This window comes from Astyanax mexicanus, chromosome 5 (assembly GCF_023375975.1).
Source record: "Astyanax mexicanus isolate ESR-SI-001 chromosome 5, AstMex3_surface, whole genome shotgun sequence".
Lineage (NCBI taxonomy): Eukaryota > Metazoa > Chordata > Actinopteri > Characiformes > Acestrorhamphidae > Astyanax > Astyanax mexicanus.
The window spans coordinates 25,031,970-25,058,711 of record NC_064412.1 but is presented as its reverse complement, the minus strand read 5'-3'; the positions used below and the strand labels follow the sequence as shown (position 1 = coordinate 25,058,711).

At 39.1% G+C, this 26,742-nt stretch overlaps 3 protein-coding genes and 1 non-coding gene across 4 annotated transcripts in view; 3 read left to right on the top strand and 1 right to left on the bottom strand.

Annotated features, from left to right (window-relative positions):
• LOC111195860 (G2/M phase-specific E3 ubiquitin-protein ligase-like) overlaps positions 1–26,742 on the top strand; it is a 675,934-nt gene that overhangs the window by 204,277 nt on the left and 444,915 nt on the right. The gene's annotated exons all lie outside the window — the stretch shown is intronic.
• Positions 258–6,014, top strand: cavin2b (caveolae associated protein 2b). The gene is made up of 2 exons (XM_007248242.4): positions 258–890; positions 4,976–6,014. Exons 1-2 carry the CDS (start codon positions 432–434, stop codon positions 5,807–5,809), a joined length of 1,293 nt encoding a protein of 430 aa, XP_007248304.3. The 5' UTR covers positions 258–431; the 3' UTR covers positions 5,810–6,014.
• Positions 8,826–8,907, top strand: trnas-cga (transfer RNA serine (anticodon CGA)). The gene has a single exon. It is a non-coding gene; the product is annotated as a tRNA-Ser (tRNA).
• pars2 (prolyl-tRNA synthetase 2, mitochondrial) lies at positions 22,063–26,370 on the bottom strand. The gene is made up of 3 exons (XM_007248239.4): positions 26,189–26,370; positions 23,983–24,551; positions 22,063–23,070 (listed from the first exon to the last, which is right to left on the bottom strand). Exons 2-3 carry the CDS (start codon positions 24,538–24,540, stop codon positions 22,189–22,191), a joined length of 1,440 nt encoding a protein of 479 aa, XP_007248301.3. The 5' UTR covers positions 24,541–24,551; positions 26,189–26,370; the 3' UTR covers positions 22,063–22,188.

Here is a 26,742-nt window from a genome sequence, read left to right as displayed (position 1 = left end):
ACCATTACACACACACACACATACACACACACACACACTCTATCACTAACTCCTGCACTCAGAACAGGCAAACACATGAAGCTCCAGGCACTGGGTGAACAAGCTTCCATGGAAACCAAGCTCCACCCCTTTAGGGTGGGGAATGGCTTTTTAGGCTGTGAGGGGAAAACACTGCTCTACTTTTCCAAGTGAGGGGGGGCAGTGGGAGAGAGAGAGGGACAGAGGGAGGAAGATTGAGGGGAGAGAGAGAGCGAGAGAGAGGGGTGGGGCCACTGAATCTGGAAACTGAAACTTTTTCCTGAAAAACAGCGAAGAACAAGATCAGACACACACACACACACATACTCACAGGGTGTGGTGCTACAAGTGTGTGAGCTTCCAGTGTGTGAGCTGCCCTGCAAGTCCTGCAAGTGTGTGAGCTGTGTGTGAAAATGGGTGAGGACGGAGTCCAGGCCGAAAGGATCAGCGTGGCAAATGGACATGAGAGCCAGGAGCTGCACGTCCCGGACCCAGTGGTGGACGCCCCTCCAACACACACCCTGCTCCAGCCTGAGCCTGATGGCGTGTGTGCCATCACGGTTCTGACTCTGCTGGACCAGCTGGTCAAGATGCTGGACTGTGTCCAGGAGGACCAGTCCCGCCTGGAGCAGCGGCAGGCCCAGGTGGAGGGTGCCGTCCGTGGAATCCAAAACAACATCACCAAACTCAGCAAGAGCCACAGCAGCACCGCCAACACCCTCAGCAAACTGCTGGACAAGAGCCGCAAGGTCAGTGTCCACATGAAGGAGGTCAGGGACCGCATGGAGAAACAGGCCATTCAGGTGAAGAAGCTGGAGGCGAACCACAGTCACCTAATCCAAAGGAACAACTTCAGAGTGCTCATCTTCCAGGTACGGGTAACAGGGGGTGGTGGGCCATTGGGTGGAGGGGTGTGGGGTTTGAATGATCTAAAAAAAATATTGAAAGAAAAAAGCACAGAGACTAACTATCTCTGAAACCTCTAGGGGGCGCTAACCAAACAGCAATAAGAGCAATTTGTTATAAAACAGGAAATTCACAAGAGGTTAATTTTAGCGTTTCAAATTTTAGTAAACAAAAGAAATGTATCATTCATCATATTCTTTTATGCAACATTGCAGAACAAGCCTTTAATCTATTTATGAATTCAGTTATTGTACTGTGAGCACATTCCAGAATGAAAGAATGTCCAAAAATGTCCATTTCAATTTCATGTGGAATGAGATCTTGCTTCAGTCGCATACCTAAAGTTATTTTAATCAGCATCAAAACTTCTAAACACATTAGGCATAAGTATGTTTCACAGCTGAGACAGTGTGTGTGTGAGTAAGGGAGGGTGGGGAAACACGGCAGCTCGACATTTCACAGCTGCAGACCTCTACATTCTAAAATGAGGGTCAAAGGTGAGGGGTTAAACAGCATTAGCAGGAAGGGTGTGGCTGGGATTCGGCAAAAATCACACATTTGCACTGACACAGAAGAGATTCAGAGGAACAAGCCTTTAGGATTGTTTCTGGAAGGATACAGATACAATTAGTCAAGTGGAAAACATCTGTTAAAAAAAAAAGCTAAGTGATAATAACTGATTTCTCTCTCTGGTTTTCTTAATCCGTGTGTCTGAGATAGAAAGAGCGAGATAGATAGAGAGAGAAAAAGAGAGAGAGAGAGAGACTGTAATATGTTAAGGTTTGCTTCTCCATGACCAGCTCCAAACACAGGCTTACTGGAGTGTGTGATGGTGTGTTTTACTGCTGTTTCTGTAAGACAGCCTAATAAGGCTATCTGCGGATGGAGAATAGGGGAAGAGAGAGAACTTTGCCTGGTCTTAGATGGGTTGGGGTTTCTACCAGATCTCTGCTATGCTTGGGAGGATCTTCACTCATTTCTTCTGAATATCTGATTCATGTTCTGTAGGTCTGCTGGATCTGAAACAGTACCACAGGTTCTGCATTGAACTAAGGACTTTTTATTTGATTATGATCTATCTGATCATATTTTTTGTCCTTAAACCACTTCTGTGTTGATCAGGCTTCTGATTACGGCTTTAGATTTTAGAAGACTGATGCAGGTGCTCTTGCAGTGTCTCCCTGTATTTTTACATTGTCCATACATCTATGCATCTACCATCCATATTTCAGTTTTAAAAAGTTGCCCATTCCCACAAATATTTAGCAGTTTTGCACAAGATAAGAAATCTGATAATATAGGCTGTTAGAATATAGTAATATATAATATAATATAATATAATATAGGCAATTAGAATCTTCTAACCCACTCATAGTAATAAAGTAATGGTCTAGATATTTGCAGTTAAATGTTAATAACACATGTAGATTGTAGCCTGTGATACACAGTGATCAATGTTCAACCTAAAGCTACCAGAAACACTGTCGTCTTTAGGATTTGAGTTTTGTGTGCCTGTTGGGGCACCAGTAGTATTATGTTATAAAAAAACTGACAGCAACTAAAAATTTGGGAAATGTAAAAACAATTTCCTTCAAAATACCATATTACTATTATTTTATAAATACGCATACAAATGTTTATGAATTTGTTGGTGCCAGAAAAGGAATGATCCTAAGGAAGGGCAGTAGAGTGATATAGTTTTGTTTTTGAGCACATATTTTACTAGTCATTGTTTACTATGCACAATTTATGCATAAATATACAGTTTTCAGTTTTATTAACAGACTAATACCTGCAGTACATCATAGTGTAAATCTAGCACAATAAATTACTCAAATACTACAGTTTTTCATTCAAATTACATTTTTTTGCAGGGCCCCAGCTCTCTCCTATTTTCATTTGTTCACTAACAGTGCTACATGTCCCCTGTCTGGTCCCCACTGTTCTGGGGCCCCAAGCAATTGTTTGGCCTGAATGGTGACAAGTGACAAAAAAAACAAACAAACAGGAAAATACCTTTTTTTATCCAATTCTTCACATTTCTTCACTCATTAGGACCCCTATTACATCAGTAGGGTAAAGACTAGCACATGCCTCCTCCGATACATATGAAGTCAGCCACCACCTCTTTTCGAACTGATGCTGATAGCATTGCCAAGTAGCCAGCGCACTCATAGGAAAGCACAGCGACTTGCTTCCGATACATCAGCTTACAGTCACCGTGTGCTGGGGACATCACCACTTGGAGTGATGTGGGGAGAGAGCAAGACCAATTGTGCTCTCTCAGGGCTCTGGTAGCCGATGGCCAGCAACATTAACAGGGTTTGAACCGGCAATCTCCTGATCATAGTGGCAGTGCTTGGTCTGAACCACTCGGAGCCCAGAAAACACCTTTTTAACAGGATCAGATTGAATATTTGCACTCGTTTCGTATTGCATGAGATTATTATAACATGGGGTCATTTTTATGTCATGTTTTACTGAAGGTAAAAGGCTCTTGAAACGTAGAAGCAAGTTTTGTATTGTGATTTACACTGAGGCAGATCTATTCAGTCTCTAATTAGGGTAAATATTATTACCACTTTAAATATAGCTATTGTAATATACACTGAGGCAGTTACAGCGGTTATAGAAGCTCTCAGGTTAGATAAGTGGTATTCTCCTCTTCTCGTTTCTGTGTGATGTCATGTATTGGGAATTCTGTGTGTGTGTGTTTCTCCACTCCCCCTGAATTCCAAACATATTCTGCGGTTCTGCTGAACACACTTAAGAAAGATTCTTTAAAGCCAGTTTACAGTAAATTATTGTTTGTTTAAAAACATGAGAACACAATGAACCAACTGACTTGTCTGTTGTGTGTGCCGTTAAAGGGTTCCATCTAATAATGGAGAACCTGTTTTACACAGTCTTTAAAACACGAATCTTTAGGTTACTTTACTCTTTTGATTGCCACTGTCCCACCTATGAACCCACCAGTGGAAACTCTGAGCTGCTTCCTGCCCTCGGTTCGCTATTCTTCAGCCACTTCCACCACGGAAGATAGGGGTGTGTGTGTGCTTGCAGGAGCTAATCACAGTGGAACAATTCTTCGTTGGGAATTTTGAGTTCATCCTGTTTTACCAAGTTCAATTAAACATAGTTTCCACAATCCCCAGGTCTCCCACATAAGATGGTTGCCTTGGCAAATCGAATATACAACCGGTGTACGCACAAGCACACACACAAATAGTCAGAGTTTGCTACTTAAGTGCTTCAGGCGGCTGGCTATTCAGGTATATCTGGAATATGGATGGTTCAGATGGTTATTACCTGCGTTAAAGTTTAAAGTTACTTCAGTTCAACACATCTATACTAAATCTGCTGAAGATCAGCACAAAGTCAGATACAGTCAATTAACTAAAAGTGAACAGCGAGACACTAAAAAGTGTGAACACTAACTAAAACTATTTCTAGCATCCAATTCTCTTTATATTTCCCTTGAATTCAATATACCAGTACTTATTAGACTTTATTTTTACACTAAAACGCCATGGGATCACAGTGTGTATATTGATTTTTAATTATTAGCTCTGGAAAAACTTGAGAATGCTTACACATGTATTATGTTGTGAGGTGTTATCCCAGGATTGAGGATAAACACTGGCCAGAATGCTAATGGCATGAACTACTTGAGTTAAAGTGGGGCCTGACAGTGGGAGCCAAATAGATGGGACATTCCCTGGTCTGTAGTAGTCCACCGTTGGGAATTGTCAGTGTAACAGACAAGAGTCTCTCACAGAAATCACATCTGTACTCGGTGCAGGAGGCCCAACATGCATATCCTTCAGTTCAACGCAGAGTTCTTTAGCTCTTTAACTTTTAGTTTCTTATCATGTCAAAGTCAACATTAAGCTGTTTAGATGTCATGGGGTAAGACCAGCCTACTATTCAACTAATCTAAAATAATCTTATGAGCAATAATGTGGATGCATTATTTGATAAAAAAAACGGGCTGGGCTGTTTCATTTGTAGGATCTTAACAGAAACTTGCTGTTTTTGTTTTCTGTATCAGGAAGAAAACGAGATTCCGTCAAGTGTGTTTGTTAAGGACGCACCACCGTACCCTCGTGATGCCGACAATGAATCAGTGAATCTTGACCCCAACCGTGTACAAGAGCAGGAGCTCCAGACCATCCAGCTTTCCTCTGATGAGGAGTTTGGACCCGAGGAGGAAGAGGAAGACGAGGAGGAAGAAGGAATAGACTTGACGGAGCTGACTGGAGAGCACATGGACAAATCTCGTGCTGATAAGATCAAGCGCTCCAGCCTGAAGAAGGTGGACAGTCTGAAGAAGGCCTTCTCCCGGCAGAACTTTGAGAAGAAGATGAACAAGATCGTTTCTGCAGAGAAACGTGAGAAGATAAAGAAGAGCCTTAGCACTAAGGGCACCTCCTTCAAGGTTTCTCCGCTATTCAGCAGAAAAAAAGTGAAAGAGGTTCAGGAGGATGTTGAAGCGGAACAAACAGAGGAGACTGAGAGCTTGCCCGGTGCTGCTGCAACTATCGAGCTCAACCCCATCATCAGCCCTGATGAGAACCTGACCTTCACTGAGGTCCACTCTCAACTGACCCCAGATCAGCTAGAGGTGAAGGCAGCCATGGAAGCCATGGAGAAGGAGGATATTGTTATGGAGAAGGAGGAAGTGGTCATGGAGAATGAGGAAGTGGAAGAGGGGGTTAGTGAGGAGTACGCACTCTCTGCCACACTGCCCCAAGGAGCCTCCACTGGAGAGTTTTCCCATAATGCTCTACACGAAGAGGAGGTGGAGAAAGAGGATGAAGAGCAGGTAAAGGAAAGAGAGGAAGGAGGATACACTCAGCCTGAAGGGGCACTGCAAACACCTTAAAGCTCTTCTTCAGACATAACCCCCTTCATACATTCACATACATACATCCACATTCTACTACACCTTAAACTATACCATTCTGGCATCAATATTATGCAATTTAAGGTGAGACAGACAATTCAAACACGGAAAAGACAGTAATTAAGAAAGTGAGAGAAAGAACATAAAGACAGAGAGAGAGAGAGAGAGAGAGAGAGAGAGAGAGTAAAGAGAGAGAAAAGAAATAAAGAGAAAGAGAGAGGCTGCATTCAGACACTTATGCTATCCCAAAAAATCATGGAGGAGTGGAGGAACCATAACCAGGGGAAACAGGACCACTGATTCATTTCTGTGTCAGATTGGATGCTGTGGATATTTTATTAACTAAGCTAATCACAATGTTTACCCTAATATTCAAATAACACTGCTGAGCAACTATCTGACCAGTTGCAGGCATTCAGAAATTAGGAAACCTTTAAACCATAAATAAAAATCAGATTTTAATACTTTTAACTTTAACCCACAAACGTTTGTATACTCACTGCAAAATCTTTTCTTTCACTCAGTCTTATATTAACTTCTTTTTATCACTTATGCTGCGAAAATTATCAGCAAAACCAAAGAGTTTGTTTTCTATATTGAAGCACCTGTTTCTGATTATTCACAATGATAATAAATAAAATATTTTTAAACCAATAAATTTGTTTTTTATGAACCTTCATTCACACTGACACAGCAAGTTATCCACACTCATTTAGGCTTCAGCAGATTATCGCTGCTTATTCAACATATAGCACGTTAGCCATGACCATTCAACTTTGACCACACTTAACCAGAATGACAAAATTGGTTTTCCAACATGAGCACAATAACGATGCTGGATGACCGGCAAGACCAACTTGACCAAGCAAGTCAACTGATGTGACCAGTTTGACAACAAGCAAGATGCTGGTAAACCAACCAAACCAGTGACAGTAGCAAAATATGGACACAGTACAATTTCTAAAGAAACTAAGCCACAAATGTCTGCCATGTTGTGGATTATGCAACCATAGTCTACCTATCCATTTGGTAGGCCCACCCCATTCTTCCAGACCAAGCTTTTACAGCAAAGCATTTTTTTTTTCATTTAATACCCAGTTTGTCTAGTAAGTGTAAGTGTACTATTGGAACTTGGTCCAGACTAGAAAATACATTTGGTGAGAGAGTTGGAAAATTGGCTGTTTTATCATTCAAACTGGCGGAGCTACACATTATACTGCAATCAGCATATAGGCTACACCTGTGGTGTCTGAACTTTTGAGAGACATTGCACTATCTATGGTTTACTTAAGTTATTGAGTTAATACCTCAAAATAATAAAAAAATATACACTTTACTGTTAAAGAGTAGAGATACACAGTTCCTTTACAAGTGTAGAGTAAGATTTCACCTGGATGAGAAGCTTAACCATCAACCGTCATCATCAGACACAAGTTCTGAAACCAGCTACCAGCAGAAGCACGTCTTGATCTTGATTTTCCTGCAGGGTGATGGAGAGAGGTTGGTGGTGTACAACTGACTTTTGACAGTTTTTGGTTCACAAATTCACTCAAAGACACTGCAGCACTTAGATAAATCAAATGTGGGGTAGTATGGGCTCTTTAAAATGTATTAAAGATCTATAGTTTTAGAATTATATGTGAAATGGTAGTATAAATCTAACTTAAAACAAAAATTTGTTTACCTCAGTTCAGATTCAGTGAAGTTTAGTGCCCGGCTGCATAAAAGACCTTAAGTTTCTTCCTTAAGGGACGATTTTCTCTTTTCCAAGGTAATTTAGTGAGTTTCATAAAAATTAATTAGACTCACTTAACTAAGGTGAAACAGTAAGGGTTCTTCTGCAATTACTGAGTTTTACTGCAGTTAAGTTTCACTGTAACCATGACAGCGAAAACGATTTTGTCACTAGATTTGGCGCTATATATCTGGGAAAAAAATATATAGAAACCAGTTCCGTTTTTTAATGAGTTTCTCTGATTTTGCTATTCATAGGTATATGTCTAAGTAAAATGAACATTGTTGTTTTATTTTATAAACTACGAACAACATTTCTCCCAAATTTCAATTAAAAATATTGTCGTTTATTTGCAGAAAATTTGAAATTGCTGAAATAACACAAAAGAAGCAGAGCTTTCAGACCTTAAATAATGCAAAGAAAACAAGTTCATATTTATTTTTATAGTTCTGAAATAAAAATATTTGGTGTAATAACCCTTATTTTAAATCACAGTTTTCATGCATCTTGGCATGTCCTCCTCCACCAGTCTTACACATTGCTTTTGGATAACTTCATGCCACTCCTGGTGCAAAACTAAGAAAAACGCTTAATGCATTTTGTCTGCAACACACGTATTTTTAAAGTCTTATTTAGGGCAGTCTTAGTAAAACAGTTGACTTGTAGGTGTTTTATGCAACCGGGCACAGATTCAAAATATCTGCACTTTAGCGCCGCCTGGTGTTCAGCAGACCAGCAACCTAACAACATGGAGAGCAAAGACAACAGCGCTAGTGTGTTGAGGTGGTCCAGAAAGTAAAAATCCACCCCAGGGTTTTGTACCAACTGCATGGACGCTCTGCGTATAGCTAAGCAGCAGCACAGCCGCCCAGGCAGTTGGTAAAAAAACCCTGGTATGGAGTTTTACTTCCTGGACCTTGGGTACCCATTTCTGCTAGTGAGACTAAAAAAAATAATTATTGTAGTAATACAAATACTGTTGTGTGTTGTAGTAACATCGGTTTGAAAAAAGAAAGGATTTATTAGTTTATTCTCCACAGAGGGTCTAAATGTACCGGGAATCGCTCGCTAAATGTTTATGTAACGTTACTCGATGCAGATAAAACACGAGAATTGTAAAAATCCGTCGTAAAATAAATCGTGTTTTAATAAATACGCGGTTTTGTAAAGAGAGTACAGCTGTGTTACACGCTCGTCTGTCTGTGTGGGTGTGTGAGAGTATGTGAGTATTAGATGGTGGGAGCCGCAATTCTGGCCGCAGTCACGGTGGCCGAGAGGTTAAGGCGTTGGACTCGAAATCCAATGGGGTTTCCCCGCACAGGTTCGAATCCTGTTCGTGACGAGATTTTTTTTTACTTCTGTGCTTCAGATACTCCTTCATCTAAACACAGATCACTAACACGTTCAGAAACGGACCTCCCGAAAAATATATATGATGGAAAAAAAAATACAAGGCATTTTACATGGGTGGAAAAAAAATCCTGGTCATAAAATGACTGCACAAGGTCACTTGATTCGCAAATACAATCATACGAATGTTTGTATGCATAATCACTGCGAAATCTCTTATTTTATTAATTATCAGGAAAATACATATTTGAAATATAATTGGTTTTAAATATTTTAAAACCAGTTAATCATTTTTATTGATCCTTTATGGTCAGTGTAACGATTATTAATTACATTTTCTGACTGTTTTAGGCTAAATGCAAAAATAGGAAATGTTGGTGTAAAAACTCAATATTTAAAAATATATATTTTTTAATGTAGTGCAGTGTACAAAAAATAAGTTTTAATCCATTTTTATTTATTTTTTTTTCATCTCTGCCCCTCACATTTTTATACCATCAGATTTGTGTTACAAGATACAAAAATGGACAAATCTGAAAACTTTTAATTTTTCTTATTAAAAACACATTTCTTATTCACTATACTGAATGGGAAAAAATAATAAAGTTTCATACCCAATTTTCTATTTTCGAATTTAGCTTGAAACGGTCAGAAAATTAAACTAAACGTTACAATGACCCTTCATCCACACTGACACAATAATTTATCTCGAGATAAAAATCACAAGATAATTAATTAGATTTTTAAAAAAATCTTGTTTTTATTTGCCAGCCGCACTACCCGCTCTGGCCATTAGATGGCATCAACACGTCATTCACCATTATCTAATTAAAACTCAGTCCCAAAGGCAAAGCGCTGGCTAGCAGACAAATGTGCCATTCTAACCCGGTGCAGAGGCACTGCACTGATTAATTCGATGAATTTAATCTTATGTAAGAGGAGCTACGTTTTCTGGACAACACAGATCAAGGAAGAAGCATGTGAGCGTGTTTGTGCCACTCTGAACTTTTAATTACATAAATATAGCTGAACTTATCCACGAAGTTGTCCAGAATTTATCTGTATTTAGATTAAAAATGAAGTAATCAACTTCCAGCACCCCAAAACAAAAAGTGGGTTTGAGAAAATAATGAAAATCGTACTGATTCAACGTTACAGGCCAGAGTGGGTAATTACCTGATTTGTTTCCTTCACATTAATTATCTAGAGATAATTATCCAGGTACAATTATTTCAAAATAATTAATTTAAGAAATCCCCCCCAAAAATCTTGAGCCCACATGTAAGGAAACTGTCGGAGTGAGATATTTTACATTCCTGCAGCTGCTCAGTACTGATTAAAAAAGCTTGAATTAGGGCGTGTGCTTTGGTTTATTTTTCACCTTATTCTGTCTGATGACAAGAGGGCGGCCATGTTTGCTTATTTTGTGTTAGAAAATAAATCATCAATGATCACATTAAACCAAACGCCCGTACATCTGCTTTTACCATTTTATAGAGGATAAACCAACATCAGAAAATCCTAATCCAGATAACTGGGTTCTCGGTTCTGAGGTTCCAGTAAAACGGGTGTGCTGTGAGGTTTACCCACTACACATCCCATGCTCTTGCACTTAATGATTAGCTCTAAAGCTAACATCTTCTCCAATAGACTCCTAGCACCTGACCCTCTGATTTTACTATTAATAGGTATGAGTGTTTATGAGTAAAATAGACATTGTTGTTTTATAGTATAAACTACTGAAAACATTTCTCCCAAATTCCAAATAAAAATATTGTCATTTAGAGCCTGTAGTTTCACAAAAAGGAGAAATGGTCAAAATAACAAAAAAGATGCAGAGCTATCATACCTCAAATAATGCAAAGGAAACAAGTTCATACTAATTTAAAAACAATACCAATGTTTAAGTTCAGAAATCAATAGTTTGTAGAAAAACCTGATTTTCCATGTATTTTAGCATGCTCTCTACAAGCCTTTCACAATGTTTTGAGTGACCGGATGCCACTTCTGTCTTTAAAAAAATCAGTTCAGCTTTGTTTAATGATTTATGACTATCTTCCTAATTTTCAGTGTGGTTCAGGTCTGGAGATTTACCGTTAACTTATTCAAATGTATGTCAGCAACCACACAATGACATCAAGTGTCCTACAAACAGAATGGCAAATAGCAGTTGGGGTGAAGTGTTAGGGACAGTGTTTCACTAAAGATGATAAAAAGCCTGCACAGGCTACTTTTAGCAACCCACTTATTCTAAACTACAGATATGGAAAATACAATAAAATGCAAACATACTTCTCATATAACAAAATAATTTACATTAACACACCTCAGTCATTTAGAAAACACATTCATCACAACATTCCCAGCTTAGCAGAACACACCGGGCTGCTCTAACATAGCTAGATTAAATAAAGGGAAAATCAAAGGGAAATAAAATAGTGGACTTTCCCCCACAGTTAGTGCTGGACAACATTTAGTTAATCACCATTTGGATGGTATTCAGACAGATAAGTGGGATGGCAGATAAGAGGTAATATATCTATAAATCTGATCTGACCCTGTAATCAGTCTATCTTGAAACAGCACACACACACTGTAATGTCAGACTTTTAGTTTCAGTTTAATAAGGCTGTTCTAAAGTGCAGTGAAGAAAATATATTATATTGTGTGTTGTAGCTGTCCAATGAAAAACAAATATCTACATTTTTGTCATTTTTTGTTTTACTATGTAATTTGAACACAGAAACTGTCCGTTACACTTTTTCTAAAAAAAATCTTAATTAAGAAATCGACAGAAAATATACATAATTACCTGAAATAAATTCATTTTACATTACCTCCCATTGAAAGGGGATTTTATATTTCTCCTGCAAAGCTGTTGTTTTGGAGGAACTGTACTGTACCATAAGCTTTTTCATGGGTCCTCGACATGAAGCACAGTTGAAAGTGAAATACTTTTATGCAATCACCAGTTAAGAATATGGGTGTGCTAACAAATATTCAGATATATACACTGCTCAAAAAATAAAGGGAACACATAAACATCACAATGTAACTCCACCAAGTCAACCACACTTCTATGAAATCAACCTCAATTTCACCTGCTGTTGTGCAAATGGAACAGACAACAGGTAGACATCAGCAAGACAATCCCTATAAAGGGGTGGTTCTGCAGGTGGTGACCACAGACCTTTTCTCTGTTCTAATACTTTCTGGCTGATGTTTTGGTCACTTGTGCATCTTGCAGTTCTCTCACCATAGAGGTATCATGAGACGGACTCTACAACCCACAAAAGTTGCTCAGGTAGTGCAGCTCATCCAGGATGGCACATCAATGCGAGCTGTGGCAAGAAAATTTACTGTGTCTGTCAGCACAGTGTCCAGAGCATGGAGCAGATATCAGGAGACAGGGCAGTACACCAGGAGACATGGAGGGGGCCATAGGAGGGCAACAATCCTGCAGCAGGAATGCTACCACCTCCTTTGTGCAAGGAGGAACAGGAGGAGCACTGCCAGAGCCCTGCAAAATGACCTCCAGCAGGCCACTAATATCCATGTTTCTGCTGAAACTGTCAGAAACAGACTTCATGAGGGTGGTATGAGGGCCCAACATCCACAAGTGGGGCTTGTGCTTTCAACCCAACACCGTGCAGGTCTTGGGAACATGTGACAGGTTCACACTGAGAACATGTGACAGACGTGACAGAGTCTGGAGACGCCGTGGAGAATGGTCTGCTGCTGCAACATCCTCTAGCATGACCGGTTTGGTAGTGGGTCAGTAATGGTGTGGGGAGGCATTTCTTTGGAGGGCCGCACAGACTGCCATTAGGTACCAGGGTGAGATCCTCAGACCCATTGTGAGACCTTATGCTGGTGCAGTGGGCCCTGGGTTCCTTCTGATTAGTGCTGGGCGATAAAACGATAACAATAGTTATCGAGGAAAATATATATCGTGATAAATATGATATGCTGGACGATAGGATTCGATAAACTTTATTTTCTATTTCCCGTTTAAGTAGCGCTTCGAACAGGCGCAGCACGCGATCAGGCAGCGCGCTGAACTGCCTCACAGCTCAGAGTTTCAGCACGAACTTCAGCAAGAGTGAGGGGTTAGCATATAAACATACAGAAAATAAACACTTTCTGTTTTTTTCCTAATAACCCTCACTGTTTCTGTTAGAAAACCCTGAGGGCAGAATTCTCCTCTGTCTTATACACTGTTTATACAGTGATTACCTTGTGTTTTTAGTTTTTAACAGACAGAGAGTCTGTTGTGCTGGATATTTTACTAAATACAGAAGATTATATAATCTGTGTACCTGTATTTAAACGGAGCTAAACATTGCTGTAACTGAACTAGATGGGTTTTAAATAGACTTGTTTAGTAATGTAAGTCTTGTCTACTGAAAGCCAGTAATGTTAGTATAAATCTGTACTGCAGTAGAAGTGGATCATTTCAGAAACTTGACTTTATTCGTCCCACCTCCATTACAGGTCACTTGCTTTAAAATATTTAAAAGTTAGCATAATTTAAATGCAACAAAACTTAAAGGCTATTATTTTAATAAACATTAGCAGTAAATAATCTCAAAATAACAACAAATATAAAATAGAAAAACAGTAAAACATATCTAATACATACTTTGCATATGACAAAATTTATTAGACTAAAACTAGACTAAAATGTGACTAAAACTAATAATATCCGATAGACTAAAATGTAACTAAAACTAATATACATTTTAGTCAAAAGACTAAGACTAAACTGTATCAAAATCACCTGTCAAAAAGAACACTGTGACATACTATTGTATTTTGCTTTATGCAGTTTATCCACCTGGCAAGGCTCTGAGCCTGCTAGTGAGCTTGGCCATAACTCCCTTATTTTGTCACTTATGAGTAAAAATAAATCTTTAATTGTAACAGAAAGTGAGTTGATTTATATCGTGATACATATCGATATCGGCTGATATGAAAAACTATATCGTGATAAGATTTTTTTCCATATCGCCCAGCCCTACTTCTGATGCAGGACAATGTTAGGCCTCATGTGGGTGAAGTGTGTCAGCAGTTTCTGCATGATGAAGGTATTGATGCTATGGACTGACCTGCCCGTTCCCCAGACCTGAATCCAATACAGCACCTCTGGAACATCATGTCTCATTTCATCCACCAATGCCACTTTGCACCACAGACTAATCCATTTTAACTTGTCTTAAGGAATTTCCACTGAAGTTGGGTCAGCCTGTCATTTGATATTCTTATTGATTTTATTTTTTTTGAGCAGTGTAGTACAATCAAAAGTTTCACCTTCATATTTAATGTTTTTCTTTTTTTATATTAAATTTATTTTCTACATTGTAGATTAATTTTAAACACATGGTATCTATTAAGGGACACATATGGAATTATGTAGTAAGCAAATAAAATAAGTTTCCTTCACAATCTCCTGACGTAAACCCAACTGAGAATGGTGGTTCAGTATAGTTCAGGTCTGTAGATTGACCATCAATGTATTCAAATGTCAGTCAGCAACCGCAGGATACCATTAAGTGACCTACATACCGGTATAATAAGATAAAATAATTTAAGATTAAACTAAATAAAAAAAGACTTCTAGTGAACTTTCCCCCACAGTTAATGCTGGACTTGCAACATTGAGTTAATTAGTATTTAGATGGTATTCAGACACATACGTTGGATGGCAGATATAAGGTAAGAGGTAATATAACTATAAATCTGATCTGACCTTGTAACCAGTCTATATTGAAACAGCACACACACACTGTAATGTTAGACTTTTAGTTTCAGTTTAATAAGGCTGTTCTAAAGTGCAGTGAAGAATATGTTTTACTGTGTTTACTGTGTTCTGTCCAATGAAAAACAAATATCTTCATTTTTGTCAGTTTTTATTTTACTACGTAATTTGAAAAAACAGATATTTCTGATATTTCTGATATTTTCTGCTGCAAAGTACTGTAAGTTTTTTATTGGTCCTCGACATATCAAAGTTCAAAGATCAAAGTTGAAAGTAAAAGACTTTTATGCATCCACCAGTTAAGAATCTGGGAGTGCTTACAAATACTCAGATATATAGTACAGTAAAGTCAAAAGTTTCACTTTCTCATTCAATATTTTTATTTATTTTATTTTTTTTTACATTTATTGTCTTCATTGTAGATTAATAAAGACATGAATAAAGACATGAAAACAATTAAGGGACACATATGGATTTATGTAGTAACCATATAAAATGTGTTTCCTCCACAATCTCCTGACGTAAACCCAACTGAGATGGTGATTTGGGATAAGCTGGAGCTTCACAGCATGAAGGAAAAGCAGCAACCATAACTCCTTCAATATGCTGAGAAAACGATTTCAAGTGACTCTACCTCATGAAAACACTGAGATTAAAATAGAAAAAATTTGATAAAATAAAAAATGTGCAAATCTGTCTTCAAGGCAAAATGTGGCTACTTGGAAGAATCAAAAGTAAAACTATATTTTGGTCTGTTAAACACTTTTTTCTGCATGTGTTCCTATATAGTTTTTTTTTCTAATTTTTCCTATTTTCTCCCCAATTTACACAGCCAATTGCCCAACCCACTCATTAGGACTCCCCTTATCACTAGTGATGCCCCAACACACCAGGAGGGCGAAGACTAACACATACTTCCTCCGATACATGTGAAGTCAGCCACCGCTTTTTTTCGAGCTGCTGTTGATGCAGCATGGCCGAGCAGCCAGCGCATTTGGAGGAAAGAGCAGCGACTCCGGTTCATCAGCTCACAGACGCCCTGTGCTGCGGACATCACCATAGAAGTGATGTGGGGAGAGAGAGAGCGCCATCTAGCTACACGGAGAGAGCAGCTTTTATTTTGAACAATGGGATAGTCGTTCAAGTTGTGCTAGAGGCTCTCTCTGCTCTTACTTTAGCCACAATGAAGCTTCTCAGGAAACTGAAAGGAGGCACTTCAGCTGATTGTCTTACCATTCATCATTTTCTCCCAATAGTTTATGGTGTGGGCAGTACAGCACTGGGATATATTGCAAATCCAGTTGTATCACTACTGTCTTCACTGATGAAGGCGTTGTCCCTAAAAGAACCAGAAGCTAAAGAGCCAGAGACTGAAGCCTCAGCCTTGTTCAAGGAGCTGTTTGTAGACATGGAGAAATTCTTTAACCCATGGTGGGATTAAGATTTCAGAAAAGGCTCAGATTCCTCTAAGTGTTCCTGCGCAGGAGATCCATACACTCGACCCTGGGGGTGGTACCGATTCACTCTAAAGGTGCACAACAAGTACCCTGATGGAAACACCTGGCTGGGGTCTGGAGGATGGAGGAGCCAGTCTTCTCCCGGTGAGTGGCCAGTGTCCTTTCATGGAACCAGCATTGAGGGAGCCAGAGGCATCACAGGATCTTGTTACAAAGTTGGACCCGGCAAGTCTTATGGAAGTGGCATCTACTCCACCCCTAACATCGGTGTTGCAGATGAATACACAAAGACATTCACATCCAAGAATGGAAAGACTTACAAGTCATCATGCAAAACAGGATCAACCCTGAGAAGAGGAAAATCACTGTAAAAGACTACTGGCTCATTCAAGTTCCTGAGGGAACCTAAGTAGAGATGGAGAAGAAGCTTTTGGAGGAGTCCATTCATCCTTATGGCATCCTGATTAAAGAGGTGTAGATCACAAATCCTACAGAGGTTTCCTAATTTATAACCATGAAGTGAGACTTATACGTATGTACCTTCACTGTGTTTAATACAGAATCACTGATTGATTATAATCATAAAGTGAGTCATATATGTGCCGTCACTGTATAAAGTTTAACACAGAATACTTGATGGTCCAATTTCTCTTTCACTCTCCTGAATCCGAACAGCTGTAGGTGCACATACCCTCACTGTAATTTGATAGTGTTATTTTTGGTTACACTTTTGGTTTCAGTTTAAGAAGACTATTTTAAAGTGCAGTAAAGAAGAAATATTGGCACAGACAAGGAAGTAAAAAAGCCAGTAAAGAATGTGGGTGTGGTTACAATATACTTCTGATTGAACAAAAACATGTGTTTCCTATTCTGACTTTCAGTCTGAGTCAATCATGTCTGGGATGGATGTTCAAGTTGTGCTGGAGGCTCTCTCTGCTCTCACTGGGGCCACAGTGAAGCCTCTCAGTAACCTGAAAGGAGGCACTACAGCTGATTTTCTTACCATTGATAATTTTCTCCCGACAGTTTATGGTGTGGGCAGTACGACACTGGGATATATTGCAAATCCAGTTGTATCACTACTGTCTTCACTGATGAAGGCATTGTCCCTAAACTCTTCTGAAGCTGAAGAGGCAGAAACTGAAGCCTCAGCTTTGCGGAAGGAGCTGTTTGTGGACATGGAGAAATTTTTCGACCCAAAGTTGGATTATGATTTCAGAAACAGATCAGACACTTCCGAGTGTTCCCGTGGGGGGGAACCATACACTCGACCCTGGGGGTGGTACCGATTTGCTCTGAAGGTGCAGAACAAGTACCCTGATGGAAACACCTGGCTGGGGTCTGGAGGATGGAGGAGCCAGTCTTCTCCCGGTGAGTGGCCAGTGTCCTTCCATGGAACCAGCATTGAGGGAGCCAAAGGAATCACAGGATCTTGTTACAAAGTTGGACACCGTGAGGCTTATGGACGTGGCATCTACTCCACCCCTAACATCGGTGTTGCAGATGGTTACACAAAGACATTCACATCCAAGAACGGAAAGACTTACAAGGTCATCATGCAAAACAGGATCAACCCTGAGAAGAGGAAAATCACTGTGAAAAAAGATTACTGGCTCATTCAAGTTCTTGAGGGAACCTCAGCAGAGATGGAGAGGAAGATAGTGGAGGAGTCCATCCGTCCTTATGGCATCCTGATTAAAGAGATGTAAATCACAACTCCTACTGATGTTTCTCTCTTTATAATCTCACTTTATGTACCTTCACTCTTTTTAAAACACAGAATCAATGATTGATTATAATCATAAAGTGAGTCATATATGTACCTTCACTATTTTTAAAGCATAACACAGAATCATTGATTGATTTGTTTTTGTCATTTGTGTTTTATATTTTGCCTGAACACAGTGAAATATAATGGAAATTACTTTCAATGTTTTACTTAAGACCCAACACTTACATTATATGCAATCACTTGATTATAAAGCATTTCTGGGTTTAATTAGGGTAATATTGTATTAATATTTACTCTTTTATTTAACAACTGGGTGCCTGTATACATGTTGGGGTAGACTAGGAAATACAAATAAAGTGAACAAAATTGTTATTTACTGCAAACCAAAAACAATAAACATGGTTGTTTTGTGATTTATTTTGTTTTTATTCTGCACTTTTATATAGAAATACACAAAATTAAAAATGAAAGTACTAATGAGTCCTCATTTAAGATATTTATCTTATCCTAAACGAATAAATAGGGTCTAATAATCTATACATAATATTATCATACTTAATAATTTAATTACTTTTATGTGTGGAGTTTCTGCTATTTGTATGGCAGAATTGACATATTTAAGGTTTCATGGAGGTTGGAGGTTTTCAACAGAAACAAATATGTTTAAATGATTAGCTAATGGCTATTAAATTTATCTCCATTAATGACAATTATACTGTAATAAAATCACTCTAAAGTGTCAGTATTTCTTCAGATTTAAATTCTAAAAGTTAGCAGGGCCCTGCCCTACTGTTGTGCATTACCACAATTATTTTTCCAATCAACAGACTCTAGTGTAACTACTTTAAAATAAAAAAACAACAGCGAGATTATTGGAGTAAGAAAGTTGATCTGGTGTTCAATCCAATTAGATAGCTGGAGAGCAGATCTTAGACAAGTATTTTTACACTGAGGTGCTTGATAAAGGCCCAAATGTCTCTCTAAATACAGAGAGAATGAGAACTGTTCAGGTACTAGTGTTTTACTTCAGATGATCAGATCATTGTTTTCCCTTTCCTGAGGGTAGTTCTCGTATTAGAACTCTCAGTAAAACATCCCCCAGTAGTCCTCAGTAGCACCCTCTGATGGAGAGTGTGTTCCGACTTGGTTTATCTCTTATTAATAAATTTTTAAACCTCTTTAATAACTTCTATAATGTGAGCTGATCTGAATAAAAACTAATTTGGCCAGCCTGTAACCTTAAAAGTCTTAAGCACAAATACCACACACACAAAGAGTGAATCATATTAAATCATTATCATTTTATTAAGGTCCAAAGTCATATTACATAAAAGCATTAGAAACGTCAAAAAGACTAAAAATAAAAATGTAGCTCTTATTTACAGCAGCAGCAGTATCCCACCCTCCTCCACCTCCATTAATACAATATTCATTTCCACACTTAACAAAAACTTAAATGATTTTATTGCACATTGTCTATGACAGCAGTAGGCTAATATTCTTATTGCTCCGTACAAAGACCATTTGTTTCTGGAAAAGAGGACTGAAAGAATCCATGCATTATACCTGTGAGAAGCACAAAGCCAGTGTGCTTAATTTGTGATGGCTTTTGTGTTACCTAACATACCTGACACAAACTGCCCACAGAAAGGAGAGGTAAGAACCACAAAAATCAACCGCCCTATATCATACTATCAAATAGTAGCAGCATCACATCTCATTTAAAACAGAACCTCCAGTTGACATTTTGTTTCATAGTTTAAAGCCTAAAGGTAACAGAAACAATGTGTAATTTGAATTTGTCCTTCTAAACTGCAGTGTTTTATACAACCACACATATTTAATGCATTGTCGAGCTGGGGAAAATCTGGAACAATTATACTAAATTCTGGAAGAGTTTGGGGAGTTGGGGTTGGGTACAGTGGTGAAAATCTAACATCTTGACCTCAATAAGAGCACACTCACTCTTGTTGCTAAATGCAATCACATCATCCCAGTGACGCTTTAAAATCAAGTAGAAAGCAAGATAACCTCTTGATGTTGAAAGAAACAGTAAATAAAATGTACAGGTGTCCCAATACTTTTTTTGAGGAAAATACTTAATTTTTTAGCTTTATTTTGTACTTTGTGGAAACCCAGTGGACATTTGGTACGTGACCCTCTGGAAGATACAGTTTTGATTAAGAATCCCTAGTTTCCAGATTTACTCTAGTCATAATGTGTTTACTCTTCATCCATCAGATCACAGACACAACAAAGCTGCTGTCATGATGATGTCAGAGTTCGGTTATGAAAAAGATGAGCTTGGTGATGATGATGATGAGAAAGAGACAGACATTACTGATCAGGGATCTCTTTGATGAGCACTCCGTAGGGGCGGATGGATTCATCCACGAGCTTCCTCAGCTTCTCTCTCCTCTGCGGCTCATCCAGCGCATAAAGGTCGAGCGGCACTTTGATGAGCCACAGATCTTCATTGATTGAGACCCGCAGATCACGGTTGATCCGGTTCTGCATCATCACTCGGTACTGTTTCCCGCTCCACTCGAACTCTTTGAACATCTGCGGGTCCTGCTCAGCTGACCGGATGTTCGGAGTCGAGTAAATCCCGAACTCGTCGACGTCGACGCCCTGGAACGGTCTACCGGTCGCGTGATAGGACACGGGCCACTCCCCCTCCGCCGACTGGCTCCTCCAGCCGCCCGTGCCCAGCCAGGTGTTTCCATCCGGGTACTTATCCAGAACCTTCAGCGCGAACCGGTACCAGCCGCATGGGCGCGTGTACCGCTCTCCGCCGCGCGTGCACTCGGTGGTGTCGTTAAAGCCCCGGAAGTCGTAGTTGAAGGACGGCGCGAGGAACGCGTCAATGTCCACGAAGAGCTCCGTCCGGGCCTCCGGCTCCGCGCCCCCCGGCTCGTCTCTGCTGAGGATGAGCGGAAGTAGCGCGCTCGAGACGAAGTTCTGGACGGTAAGCTCGGACAGGTCCAGCCCGGGACCGCCGGCCTGCGCGCGCGGTTTGACGGTGGTGCCCGTGAGAGCGGACAAGGCGGCCAGCGCGACCGCGCGGTCCATCCTGCTGTGGCGCGCGGAGAGAGACAGCTGAAGTGAAACAGAAAGTGTAGTGCACCCACTGCTTTTCTTTACTTTTACTTTTCTCTCCGAGTCCGCAGCGCCACCGAGAGGAGTGAAATACAGTCATTTAGGGCGCGTTCACACCTTGTTTGGTCCTAAATTTTAGATATTCAGGTTGATTCGAACCAAAGTAGAAGCAGTTGAGTAAGGTGCCGTGAACCACGGTCTGGACCAAAGAACCAGAGTTCCCACGGTCCCAAGTTTACATGGACTCTACAGTGCATGGACTACTTAGTGCATCTAAAAAAAAAAAATAGAATACCATTGAATTTACATTATTTTAGTAATTCAGTTCAATGTGAAACTCATATTATATAGATTGATCTATAGAGTGATCTATTTTAAGCATATATTTCTTTCATTGTTGATGATTATGGCTTACAGCCAATAAAAAAACAAAAATCAGTGTCTCATAAAATGATCTAATATAATAAGTATATTATATACTTTTGGCAGTGTGGGCAGTGTGTCAAGTCCTGCTGGAAAATGAAATCCGATCTCCACAAAAGTTGTCAGCAGAGGGAAGCATGAAGTGCTGTAAATTTTCTGAAAAACACTGCACTGAATTTAGACTTGACAAACACAGTGGATAACACCAGCAGCGCACATGGCTCTCCAAATGACATAAAAAACTGGATCAACATAACATTAAATCAAAGTTAAATTAACCTAAAATTGATGTGCACAAATAAATAATTCCATTGTTAGAGATCAACATTGTTTCAGTGCATTAGATAATGAACAAAGTAATGCTGATTTAACAAAATATAGAAAATATATTTAGAACAGAGTATCAATAGACTCTGCTGTTATATAAACTTTACAAATTATAATAAACATGCTACTTGTGTCAACAATGTGTCAAAACATTATGGATGGATGATCCTTTTATTGGAAGTCAGTGTAAAAAGATTTATTTAATATTCATCAGTCCATTTTTATCAGTATACACCGAGATATATTGCATTATATAATGAAATCAAAAGAAAAAAAAATATTCCATGTATTACATCTCAAAACTTGTTTCCTAAAATGAAACAGAACACAGTAAACAAATATGTAAACAAAGCATATTTATTTTATTTTTTAAAAATCAGTTATAAGCACATAGCATTATCTTAATATGTATGAGACGTATTTTCAATATGTGCACAAACTGTTTTTAGAAATATTACTTACTTAAGTATCATTAAATTATATTGTCTCTACTCCACCCAAGAGGTCCAGAAGGCCATCTGTGCTGAGGAACATCGTCTCCCCACTTTTCTGACACAGTACCTCAAACACAGGATGCTCCTCCATGGCCTTCTGCCCTACCACCACTACGTAGGGGTAGCCTAGCCTGTTAGTGTCCTTTAGCCGCTTCCCAATGGTCAGCTGGGTCCTATCATCCAGGACCACCTCTCCTTTTAGATTTGGTAAATTATTTTCTAAGCTTTCAACAAGTTTCTCTGCCATGTGAGTAGCTTCATTGGTCTTGCTGCCCTTTTTGGGGGGAAGGACGCAGACTTGATAAGGAGCAATCAGCCCAGGCCAGCGAATGGAGTCTTCAGAGGAAAGAACCTCAATAGATGCAGCAAGGATTCGAGTAACACCAAGGCCAAAACAACCCATTTCTGACACTGAAAGCTTGTTCTGAGCATTAGTAAATGTGGCATTGAATACTTTGGAATATTTTGTGCCAAGGTAGAAAGTATGTCCCACTTCAATGCCTTTTGACTCAGTCAATGTACCTGTATGGCACTGGGGACAGTCAGTTTGCCCAGGTGCCACGGTTTCTACATTAGCAGAGAAATCACAATTCCCACACATAAGCAGACGATCTTCTCCTATATCAGCCGGCAAATGAAACTCATGGGAGAGCGTTCCTCCAATGTTGCCCGTGTCAGCCTGCACCTGTACCCACTTTAGACACAGTCGGTCCAAGATGCGCCTGTAAGAATGACACACGGAGTGATACGTGTGCAGAGCAGCCTCCTCGCTTACGTCAAATGAGTACATGTCCTTCATGTAGAATTCTCGACCACGTAGCAATCCAAACTTAGGCTTCTGCTCATCACGAAACTTCCTTGTCACCTAAAATCAAGAATTAAAGTCACACATCAGGTACAGACAACATTAAACTGAAGAACATAAAATACAGTACTGTGCAGAAGTCTAAGATGACATATTTCTTACACTGCAACCAAAAATACTGAAAATGTAAAAAAATAAATAAATAAATAAATAAAAAATAAAAACTCGACAATGACTTTTTAGGTAATATGTGCTTTTATCTTTTATGGTTTTTAAGTAATATTTTCTAAAATTAGTAATTTCTTTTCTTTGAGAGGAGGTTTATAAACTTTTTAATTTATGTAATGTGGAAAAAGTGGCAAAATGAATGAAAACCTGCAGAAAAACACATTTTGTATTGGGCCAAATTGTATTATTTTGTTCAGTCTTAGTCCAAGAATGTATTGTATTCCTAAATAGAACTGAACATTTTGTAGCAGTGGCAAATGAGACTTGGGGCACTAGGCCCCACATGGCAAGTGAGGTATAAAGCCCTCATTGCACTGGATTTTAAATCTTAATAATTGTATACAGTATTTTAAAGGTGGAATTTGGGGTTTGTGCTCCAAAACTGATCAGCCAAGATCATTACATGACCTCAGTAATCCTCACAGGATTGTTATAATAATTAAAATGCAACAAGAGATAAACTTATGTTAATGCTTGTGAATTCAGAAGAATGTACATATATAATTTTTTAGATGGTGTGGATAAATAAAATGGCTTTGTTAATCTTTTCCACAAAACATAAATATAGATATGAGCTACTGCAGTACTGATAAGTACAACCAGATACTACACAGTAACCTGGCAAAAGGTACAAATGTTTGTTAATGAGAAATACAATTAAAGGCACATCCTATCAATATTGTTTGTATTATAAAATTAATGCAGAACAAGCAATTACATAGGCTGAGGAATCATCCTGAATACCTGATAAAGAAGCAGCGGCAGCTGTTTGTAGGACAGTGTGCTCTGTGAAGCCAACAGCTCTGTAACGGCCTCTTCGTGAGTTGGGCCGAGACAGTAGTCGACATTGTGTCGATCCTGAAGCCTGAACATCTCCTTCCCCATGAGCTCCCAGCGTCCGCTGCGCTTCCACAGTTCTGCCCCACACAGCGCAGGCATGTCCACTTTCTGCCCACCAATGGCTTGCATCTCCTCATCAATAAGCCTTACTAGCTTCTCCATGGAACGCAGAGCCACAGGGAGGTAGTAAAAGCAGCCTGGGTTAGATAAGTGAATGAGGCCTGCCTGCAGCATCAGCCTCTGGCTTCGGCATGTCATATCTCCAGCTTCCTGGCCTTCGCGGAGGTTTGACGGCTGGAAGAGACGTGATACCAGCGGGGTAGGCATGACTGGTTTGGAGGGAGTATGTATCGATGGGGAAGGCTGTGGTGTGCAGTGGTGGCTTCGTCTGCATGCTCTGCTCAGGGCTCTGGGCAGTAAGGTGTGTAGTTTGTGGTGACAGAGATGTATCAGCACCTCCATTGTGGACTTTGCTGTTGTGGAAAGAAGAGGACAGAGGATTAATACATACTGTTATATAAAACAGTATTGGCAATACAATCAGCAGAGCTGGTTTTAGATACATGGACATAACTTCAATCACTTGATCTTGATTAGTATAATGTAGGTCTACTAATCAACAAAAATCTGTGGTGATAATATTGTAATACTAGTAGTGATGGGAGCGATTTGGGAAGTCTTTAACCACCAATTCTGGATGTTTGTATCCTTTTAATTGTAATCATTACTACTAATCAGTGTAGGAACACCTGATTATATATTCTTAGAATCTATCATTCCTTTAGGATCTTTATGTTGTTTCAATATCATGTTTTAGAGTAGGCAAGTTTGTATTATGTTGTTACAGGATTCAAGGCCAAGTTGTTGACAACTGCCATGGAAGCTTGGATGGGAGATGCTATCTGAGTGATTGTGCTGGTAACCTTTTCTCAGATAGCCTACACACGCCTGCTCTACCCGGCACAAAGCCGCCAGCCAGAAGATAGGACTGAAGCCTCAGAAGGCCTCAGGAATGGACAACATGCTGACTGGACTATGTTGACGTACAATTGATGAAACATATTTAATAGCTTGTTATTTATAACCAGCAGCGTGATATTTGACAGGTTTTTAATAACCATTCCTAAGGACATGTCACTGATGATAAAAAAAAAACAGTAGAACATGTACTCTGAAGTTGATCTTCATGTAATTTACATTCCTGTAGCTTTTAATTTTAATTGGAATATTTCACCTTTCACCTTTTCATATTTCACCTTTGACCATCTACAACATTTTTCCTGTAATGCTTTTTTCTTATTTCTTTCTCATTACATATTTTTTTATCTATTTCATCCAGCGGCGTGTCTGCAATACTACAACGATTTTTTTCAGTAATTCTGCTTCCTTGTATTTCTTGTCCATCTGGCTTACATATGTTCATGCTGCAGTAAGTTACTTTATTTATTATACTCTAATTACTATGCACAATGACACTGAAATCATATTATTATCAGTTTAAAATCCCTCAACAATTCTAGATATATAAAAAAAGCAGACTGATATTTTATAATAGTGTAACTTAAATACAGGTGAAGATGGATAGCTAAGATACATTTTTCTAAATTTGACAAATAATCAGCATGGGCCATAATTCCCCTATTGGCACATTATAAGTTATAAAGTATACAATAATAAATAAATTATAAGTATTATTAAACAACTATATTAGAAAACAGTGGACAGTCATCTGCACCACACAGATGCCAGATTAGCTAAATCAACTGTCATAAAAAGCATGGTCTGTTTAAGCTCTTCTCAAAAGCAGCTATTGATTTAAGAAACACCACAGAGGTTCAAGGTCAGCAAACAGTGAGAGAGCTGTAGTTAATTGCTGTATTCCTGAGTATGTAGTTAAATGAGGGACAATCGATACAGACAAAAGCGTCACTCTGAGAAAAAAGAATCACACTTAACGTTACACAGTACAGTAAAACTGTCTGTCTCTCTATAAAGAGTAGCTAAAGTTAGATAAGTCTGTCAGTTAGCCAGAATCACATCACTCCTCACCACGCAGTCTCCACACACTACATCTAGCTAAGGGCAGGTCAGTAAACACTGAAACACTCACCGTGTAGAAAACACCGTTCAGCTCTTACTGGTCTAAACAGAGTTTGGCTTCTCAGGCAGAAAACCTACATGTTTATTATATAAATCTCACAGCGAAAACAACTCATCTAACTCACACACGGCAGCTAGAGCTACAGACAGTCATACTCAGGCGCTGCACTGCACAGTACATTCAGCTCACACAATACTGATTCCTGCCACCCAGCGGCCAGGAGTCACACTGAATTAATAAATACATAGCAAAGATAGAAAAATATGCATATAAAAATATCGGACATGTCTACTGTATTGTCTTGTTGTGTTGTACCACATATATAAAAAGGTAAAAACAACTGTGTGAAAAATAATAATAATGTAAAGTGTATAAAAAATTTAAAAAATTTAAAACCTTAAAATAGTGTGAATCTAGTTGTAGTGGTAAAAGACTCTTCTCTTCACAGTTCAGTGGTGTATCTTTTATAATACAGATTTCGGGACTAAAACATTTCACATCTTTGCTTTTAACTGGAATTTAAAAGCTTTAAAATTATGTCTGCGGTGCTGAAACATTTAATG